Below are 8,783 nucleotides of genomic sequence, written 5' to 3'. Positions count from 1 at the left end.
GGGAGGAGAAAGAGAGAGAGCGACTGGGGGGGGGAAAGAGAGAGAGCGACTTGGGGGGGGGGGGGAGAACAGAGAGAGCGAGAAAAGAGGGGAGGAGGGGGAGGGAGGGGAGGGGAGGAGGGGGGAGGGAGGGCGGGAGGGGGAGGAGGGGGAGGGAGGAAGGGGGGGGGCGGGGAAGAGAGAGACCGACTTGGGGGGGGGGGGGGGGAGAACAGAGAGAGCGAGAAAGAGGGGAGGAGGGGGAGGGAGGGGAGGGGAGGAGGGGGAGGGAGGGCGGGAGGGGGAGGAGGGGGAGGAGGAAAGGGGGGGGTGGGGGCGGGGAAGAGAGAGACCGACTTGGGGGGGGGGGGGGGGAGAACAGAGAGAGCGAGAAAGAGGGGAGGAGGGGAGGGAGGGGAGGGGAGGAGGGGGGAGGGAGGGCGGGAGGGGGAGGGGAGGGGGAGGGAGGAAGGGGGGGGGAGGGGAGGGAGGGGGGGAGGGAGAGGGAGGAGGGGGAGGGGGGGAGGGAGGGGGGGGAAGGAGGAGGGAGGGGGAGGGGAAGGAGGGGAGGGGGAGGAGGGAGAGCGGGAGGGGGAGGGAGAGGGGGGGAGGGAGTGGGGGGGGGGGTGGGAGGAGGGGGGGGTGGGAGGAGGGGGGGGGGGTGGGAGGAGGGGGGGGGTGGGAGAGGGGGAGGGAGGAGGGGGGGGCTGAGACGGCCGATTGCGGCTGGCCGGGCCCGGTTGCCTTGGTAACCCTCCTCCCCTCTCCGCATCCCGATCTCCGGGCCTGGGCCTGAGCGGTCGATTGCGGCTGGCGAGCCCGGTTGCCGGGGTAACCCTCTCCGCTCCCCCTCCCGAGCCCCGGTTGCCTTGGTAACCCTCCTCCCCTTCTCCGCCTCCCGATCTCCGGGCCTGGGCAGCCGATTGCGGCTGGCGAGCCCGGTTGCCGGGGTAAACCCTCTCCGCTCCCCCTCCCGAGCCCCGGTTGCCTTGGTAACCCTCCTCCCCTCTCCGCCTCCTGATCTCCGGGCCTGGGCCTGAGCAGCCGATTGCGGCTGACGAGCCCGGTTGCCGGGGTAACCCTCTCTGTTTCCCCTCCCCTCACCGAGCCCGGTTGCCTTGGTAACCCTCCTCCCCTCTCCGCCTCCCGATCTCCGGGCCTGGGCTGAGCGGCCGATTGCGGCTGGCGAGGCCGGTTGCCGGGGTAACCCTCTCCGCTCCCCCTCCCCTCCCCTCCCGAGCCCCGCTCCCCCCCCCGAATGAACCGCCAGGAGCTTGCAGTGAGCCCAGCCAGCCTTTACCAAGATGGCTGGCCGCTGGTTCGGAATCGGGCCCAGCAGGGGGGGGCGGGTGTGAGGGGTGGGAGGAGCTTGCGCAAAACAATTGCCTAGGGTCCAGCATGGCTGGCAACAGATGCCCAGGCTTCGAGGCCTACCTGGAAAAACGGGGAAAGGTAGGAAAATTAATGAGATTAGATAAAAGATTTAGAAAGTAATTAACTTTTTTAAAAAACAATGTGTGTTTTAAAGCAACTTTTCTTTTTAAAGACGCAGAAAGCGGGAAAAAGGAAGAGTTTGGAATCAAGATGGTGGCGACTCACCTCGGTTCAGAACGATAAGGCCCACCCACACACGCACCGATTGGTTGACCGTCAGGTGACCGAAGCATAGGATTGGTCAATCGTCCCGTCACTCGACTGTTGGAGGGCCCCGCCCCGCACGCGCCAGGAACCCCGGCGTACGATTGGTCGACCAGGTCACTATCGCTAATGAGCGGATAATGAGATGCTAATGAACGGAATTTTGAACGTTTTTCGGATACCGCGGGCGCAATTTTCGTCCGGCCGAAACGTAAATACGCTTACGACCGTTTTGGAATGGTAAGCTTTCTTTCGACGTAACGCACGCGTCGGTACGCCCTATAACTTTCGAGCGCATAGCCGGACAGATGCACACCGGACGACAGACAGAGACAGATCGATCCGTTTATATATATAGATAGATACATAGGCCCATAATTTGTGGTCAGCGGCGAAGCAAAGGCACTCGCCGCTGGCCCCGAAGAACACTTCTCAGAGATCTTATGATCTCTGTGGTGAGAAGTTTGCTTTTTTCGACGTGTAATTGATTGCAGTGCTCAGTCATGGGGATTCCCAGCGAAGAGCTACAGTGACGTCAAAACGCTGTCTAAGCAGCCAATCATAGACTAATGAATAAGGTCAGAGAATGCAGAGTCAGGGGACATGTAGCAGAAATGGATAACTAGCTGACTTCAAGACAGAAAGCAGAGCGTAAGGGTGAAGGGTAGCTATTCAGAATGGCTGATGGTGGCAAGTGGTGTTCCACAAGGATCAGTGCTGGAAACACTTTTGTTCACAATTTATATTAACGATTTAGACTTTGGAATCAAAAACACAATTTCTAAATTTGCGGATGACATCAAATTGGGAAGGATAGTCAACACTAAGGAGGACTGCAACAAATTACAAGACGACATAAATACACTTGCAGAATGGGCATATAATTGGCAAATGAATTTCAACACAGATAAATATGAGGTATTATATTTTGATAAGAAAATAGGGGGTCACATATTACTTGGAAAATACAAATCTAAATGGGGTAGAAGAGAAAAGGGATCTCAGAGTACAAGTACACAAATCACTAAAAGTAGCGACACAGGTTAACAAGGCCATAAAAAAAGAAAACCAGGCACTAGGGTTTATTTCTGGAGGGATAGAATTGAAAAGTAGGGAAGTTATGCTAAACCTGTATCGAACCTTGGTTAGACCACACTTGGAGTACTGCGTACAGTTCTGGTTGCCATATTATAAAAAGGATATAGAGGCACTGGAAGATTTACAAAGATGATACCAGAAATGCGAGGGTATACCTATAAGGAAAGGATGAACAGGCTGGGTCTCTTTTCTCTTGAAAAGAGAAGGCTGAGGGGTGACCTAATAGAGGTCTTTAAAATTATGAAAGGTTTTGATAGAGGGTGTTTCCACTTGTGGGGAAGAGCAAAACTAGAGGCCATCAATATAAGATAGTCACCAAGAAATCAAATAGGGAATTCAGAAGAAACTTCTTTACCCAGAAAGTGGTGAGAATGTGGAACTCGCTACCACAGGGAGTGGTTGAAGCGAATAGTATAGATGCATTTCAGGGGAGGCGAGATAAGCATATGAGGGAGAAGGGAATAGAGGGTTATGCTGATAGTTAGATGAGGAAAGACGGGAGGAGGCTCGAGTGGAGCTGCTTTTATCCGGACTTTTAAAAAATGTTAGAGAGGGAAATAAAGATTGGGACTTACACATGGGGATAAGGTAGAAGCTGAAATATCATGAACAAACTAAAATATTTTTAAACTTTAAATTATTTAAAATTTTTATCATAATGGAGAACCCCTGGAACTTCCCCCCTAACAGCACTGTGGGAGTACCTACACCACATGGACTGCAGTGGTTCAAGAAGGCGGCTCACCACCACCTTCTCAAGGGCAATTAGGGATGGGCAATAAAAGCTGGCTTTGCCAGTGATGCCCACATCCCATAAATTAATAATTTAAAAAAATTTGATGCTCCACAAATATAAAAATTAGTTTTTCAGGGCTGGAGCGTTTGTTTAGCAGTCAATACGCTGTTAAAACCCAGTTACACCTATTCCAACAAGGCTCAACATTTAATGGGGTATTTAACAGCGATAAAGCCCAAGTTTTTGTCAGTTTCTCTGATTGTCGGCTATGGGGGTTATAACTAGTTAAGTGCACTTTCCTAAAATGCACTTTCAGCTTCAAGATAGTGCAATACAAGATTTAAACTATCCATAATGGTTACAGACTACATCATACTGTTTCTGGTAATTTAAATGTTTTAATCAACTGTTTGTTCTCCAACCCAATATATAAACAGCATGACTATACAATTCATCTACATTCCACACCAAAATGTAAGTGAAAAGTAGAAAAGGGATTTTGATCCTTCAGAGAACTTTTGTTTCTTGTTTTAGATTAAACATCAGTGGTATACTGCCAGCTTTGCATCATTTTATTTTGTAGGCTTTCACAATTTGAATGTAAAAATGCTTCTGCATTCATATGCTAGTTTGTTTCAATGAGTATGATTAAGCATACAGTCTAAAAGTTGAATCACACACTCCATGAAAAACAGACTAGTTCTTCCCACAACACAAACAAAATACTGAACAGCAAGATCACAAAAAATATTCTAACATGATTTTAAAACTGGAAGCAGTTATAATTATTACTGATGGAAAAGGTTATAAAGCCAAAATGTAGTTATCATATTTTCAAAACAGTTTATGCAGATTAAATTCAATGCAACTGATTAAAACAGATCAAAGGATATCCCACAACAAGTTTAATTATTAGCAATGATCAGAATAAACAAATGATTCAACACAAACTAAATGTCATACCACATTATAGGAATAATGGTAGAATGATGGCCATGACCAGTGGGTCTGTTAGAAAGGAACAGGAAAGGGATGAAAATGAGTTCAGTCGTAAACAATACCATGTGTACTTGCACAACAAAGTTTACTAAAACCAAAAGCAAGGAAACAAGGCCACACACAACCAATTTAAAGCACATAGGTTGATGTAGGGAGGAGAACATGGTTGCTTGAGAACATAACTCATACTGCATAATCTGATACTGGGTGTGATTTTCATCTTGACTAGACATGTAAAATCAGCTATTTTCTTTTCTTATTAGCAACAGAACATAATTTAGTATATTTTTAATGAAATACCTCTCAAGACAGCACAGTAGCAAAGCAAGTTTGATTATCAATGCACTGCAGTGGTTTGATGGGGCACGAGATCATGATTCCCCACACAGTGAGTTCATAGGTTGATTTTATCTTTACCCAAAATCAACAGCCAAATAACAGACGAAAAATAGGACAACAGTTACTTTTTCTGGAGAAGTACTGCTTTGCAGATTGGCAAACCCACTTCTACCAGCCCTTGGAGCAACTCTCTAATATTTTGCTATGAGGGGGGTGTAAGTGTAGCAGAAGTTACTTTTTTTTCCAAAAAAAGGACTTGCATTTATATAGCGACCTCGGGATGTCCCAAAGCGCTTTACAGCCAATGAAGTACTTTTGAAGTGTAGTCACTGTTGTAATATAGGAAATGCGGCAGCCAATTGGCACAAAGAGAGGTCCCACAAACAGCAATGTGATAATGACTAAATAATTTGTTTTAGTGGTGTTGGTTGAGGGATAAATATTGGCCAGGACAACGGTGAGAACTCCCCTGCTCTTCTTCGAAATAGTGCCATGAGATCTTTTACATCCACCTGAGAGGGCAGACGGGGCCTCGGTTTAGCATCTCATCTGAAAGACGGCACCTCTGATAGTGCAGCACTCCCTCAGTACTGTACTGGGGTGTCAGCCTTGATTTTGTGCTCAAGTCTCTGGAGTGGGACTTGAACCCACAACCTTCTGACTCAGAGGCGAGGGTGCTACCAATTGAGCCACGGCTGACATACTGCTGATTGAAATACTATGCAAATTGTGCAGCCATATTTCATTTGTATGCTGATTACATAATACAAAATAAATATAGTGGAACCTCGATTATCCACATTCACATTATCTGCACTCTCGATTATTTATCTAAAATTCATGGGACCCATGGCTTAAATTTTGTATAAACCAGATAAGGGCCTAGAAATTCAGTTGGTAGCGCCAGCCGCTAGTGCCTTAAGAGGGCGATAAGTGGGGCGCAAAGCGGCTAGCGCCCGGGCGCGGCGTGATCTGCGCCTCTCGCGAACTTGAGTGAAAATTTAGCGGCGGCGCAAAACCGCAACACCCGCTCAGCTGCGTGCGCAGATCCTGAAGTCATTTCATGGTGCAACGCCCTTGGTGCGCCCCGAACCGGAACTTCATTGGCGCCCCCCTTCTTTCCGCCTGGCGCTCCCAGCGACTGGTTGAGTGGAACGGTTCCCAGTCACTGTGGGGCTGGGGGGTCGCTATTTAAAGGGGGCTCTTCCTGCATTCTTTGTGGTAGCCATTTTAGACCACTCCTTCTGTGTGAGAGAGATATTTCAGAGAGACAAAGGGAGAGAGCTTTCTGCTTTGACTCAGCGCTCGCACAGGTACTTCTGGCTTCAGCCCAGAGCTTTGCAGTTGGATTTATTTTTCAGTGCCATAGCCTTGAGTGGCCACATATAACGGGGGCTGCAATGGGTGGAAACGTTGGGTTTCTTCATTGCATTGAGAGGGCTCAGAGACGTCGAGAGAGTGCCAATCATGGCCAGACAGAGGAGGGCCAACAGGCGTCGGCACAGGAGGCCTTACCCTCCCAGGGTATACAGCCAGCACTTCTCCTACCTCAACATGTCTGAGGAGCAGTGCATTCGGAGGCTTCGATTCAGAAGGGAGGTGGTCACTGAGATCTGCCACCTGCTTCAGAGAGATCTGCAGCCTCAGCTGAGGAGCAGGACGTCTCTGTCGGTGGCAGTGGCTCTCAACTTCTATGCCACTGGCTCCTTCCAATCCGCTGCTGGGGACATTGCCAATGTCTTCCAGTTCGTGGTGCATTGCTGCATCCGCCAGGTCACGAATGCCCTCTTCAAAAGGAGACGTCAGTACATTTCCTTCCCCATGACCCTGGACAAGCAGCAAGAGCGTGCAATGGGATTTGCAAGAATAGTGGGCTTCCCCATGGTCCAGGGCGCCATTGACTGCACGGATGTGGCTTTGCGGGCACCTCTAAAGAATGCCGAGGATTACTGCAACCGGAAGGGGTTCCATTCATTGAACGTGCAGTTGGTGTGTGACCACAGGCAGCTGATACCAGCTGTAAATGCCCGCTTTCCAGGCAGCAGCCACGACGCCTTCATCCTGCGCCAGACCTTTTCGAAGCCCCGGCTCACCCAGGAGGCTGGCTTCTCGGGGACAAGGGCTATCCTTTGTGCACCTGGCTAATGACCCCGCTCCGTGCGCCCACCACCCCTGCTGAAGAGCGAAACAATGACAGCCATCAAGCGACCAGGAACATAATTGAGCACACAATCGGCGTGCTCAAGCAACGGTTCCGGGGGAGCCCTACAGTACTTGCCTGAGTGAGTCTCCCATTTCGTTGTAGTGTGCTGCATGCTGCACAACCTGGCTATCCTCAGGACTCAGCCACTGCCAGCAGACATTGGAGGACCACCAGAGGAGGACCACCAGAGGAGGAGGAGGAGCACCAAGACGGGAGGGAGGCACAAAGTGCAAGGGCCGTCCGTCAGCGGCTTATTGCAAGTCGGTTCTAGGCCCCCTCTCAGGGAATGGCTTGTGCCATTGAAAGAACATGAATGGCCCTGCTCCGCAAACCCCGAGCCGGTCAAGGCAACAAATAGTTCAAAGTGCAAACATGCACAATCCGAATAAAGACAATTATTTATTTAACAAACTCTGTGCCCTTCCCGCATGACAAACAAATACAGAGGAAACCCCCAAAAAAAGTCAGACACATAACTGGCTCTCATAACCTGGAGACAATGAACAAAAGAGTTAAACAAAAATGACCATGATCCTCAGCCTTCACAAAAAAAAACACATTTTGCCAGACCTCCTACTTTTTGGCCTGCGGGGGTGATCTGCCTCGCTTGTGAGATTGGCCCCTTCCCGCCCTGCAGCTCCTCCGCAATGGGACCCCAGTGGCTGCAGCAAGGCTGGGGGAAGGCTGCTGAGGGTCAGATAGTGAGTCGGCAGATGCCCTTGGGGGACGGCCTGGACCAGCTCTGGGCCTGGAGGGCCCGGCTGCTGACTGCTCCAACTCTGCTTGGGCGGCAGCAGTCTGTCCTACGGGTGGTGGCAGCTGCAGTGGAGGAGTGACAGTGTTGGCAGCAGGAATGCTGCCAACCTGACAGAGCACAGGCACTCCCTGGTCGGATGAGACACTGGCACTCGCTCGGGGCAGCACTGAAGCATGTGCAGCAATCTGCTGAAGCACAGACTACTGGCCTGCTGTGCCGCGTCGAGGGCCCCGGCGAATCCTGGCCGATCCAGCGAGGGTGGCAGCAGTTAGTGCTCGTGTGGCCCTGATCTGTGTCTGCATCAGACCAGCCAGTGACTGCATGGCACGACTAAGCACTTGGCTGGAAGCCGCGTGTGCTGCACCGAAGTCCTGCAGACTCCTTGCCTGTGCTGCACCGACGTCCTGCTGACTCCTTGCCTGTGCTGCCCCGAATTCCTGTACACTCCTCGCCAGTGACTCTATGGAGTCAGGCATCCTTGCCACTGCAGCCATGAGCTCAGTGTGCCTGCGCTCCGCCTGGGCGCCCATTTCACCAAGGAGCCGCACCTCCTCTGCGCTCATTGTAGCAGGACTGGAGGCCACACTCTCCCTCCGGGGAGAAGGCCGCCGAGCTTCCCCACCCCCCCCGCGTTGCTGCAGCCCGCTGGGCCCTGGAGCTTCACCCTCCTCAGACACTTCCCCCCTGCTCCCCTCCAGGGAAGACGTGTCCCCATCATGGCCATGGGCTGCCTTGGCTGAGGGTGGCACTGATGTTCCGGCTTCCTCTTCCTCGCCTTCCGATTCACTCACAGTGCCAGCTTGAAGGCCCGCCTCCTCACCTGGCGAATCAGCATCTGAAAGCAGGGAGGGAGAAGAGTTGCTTTAGTGTGAGGACAGGGCGGCAGCGAGGGAGGCATGAGTGCTGCAATGCACTGCATTGGTTCGATAGTGGCAAAGGATGCTGGTGTGAGGCACAAGTGGAAAGAGAGAGGTCAAAAAGGTGATGGCCTTACCATTGCTGTCCAGAACGGGGTCGGCATCTCCAGTGGCGAT

The 8,783-nt window shown here is 51.3% G+C and overlaps 1 protein-coding gene across 15 annotated transcripts in view; it reads right to left on the bottom strand.

The window, feature by feature from the left end:
* Positions 1-8,783, bottom strand: part of ppp1r9a (protein phosphatase 1, regulatory subunit 9A) — a 472,949-nt gene that overhangs the window by 77,941 nt on the left and 386,225 nt on the right. For 11 of the 15 annotated variants that reach the window (XR_015078433.1, XM_085988314.1, XM_085988312.1 and 8 more), the window contains one exon: positions 4,415-4,459. The exons of the other annotated variants lie outside the window; for them this stretch is intronic. Coding sequence is in view for 10 of the 11 variants with exons in the window: in XM_085988314.1 (XP_085844440.1) it covers positions 4,415-4,459 (45 nt within the window). In the remaining variant the exon portion in view is untranslated. The remainder of the gene's footprint in view (positions 1-4,414; positions 4,460-8,783) is intronic. 15 annotated transcript variants of the gene reach the window in all.

Source organism: Somniosus microcephalus, chromosome 5 (assembly GCF_052327205.1).
Source record: "Somniosus microcephalus isolate GS21.2 chromosome 5, FLI_Smic_1.0, whole genome shotgun sequence".
NCBI classification, from domain to species: Eukaryota; Metazoa; Chordata; class Chondrichthyes; order Squaliformes; family Somniosidae; genus Somniosus; species Somniosus microcephalus.
Note: the sequence above shows the minus strand (reverse complement) of the source record. Positions and strands in the feature narration are given on the sequence as shown.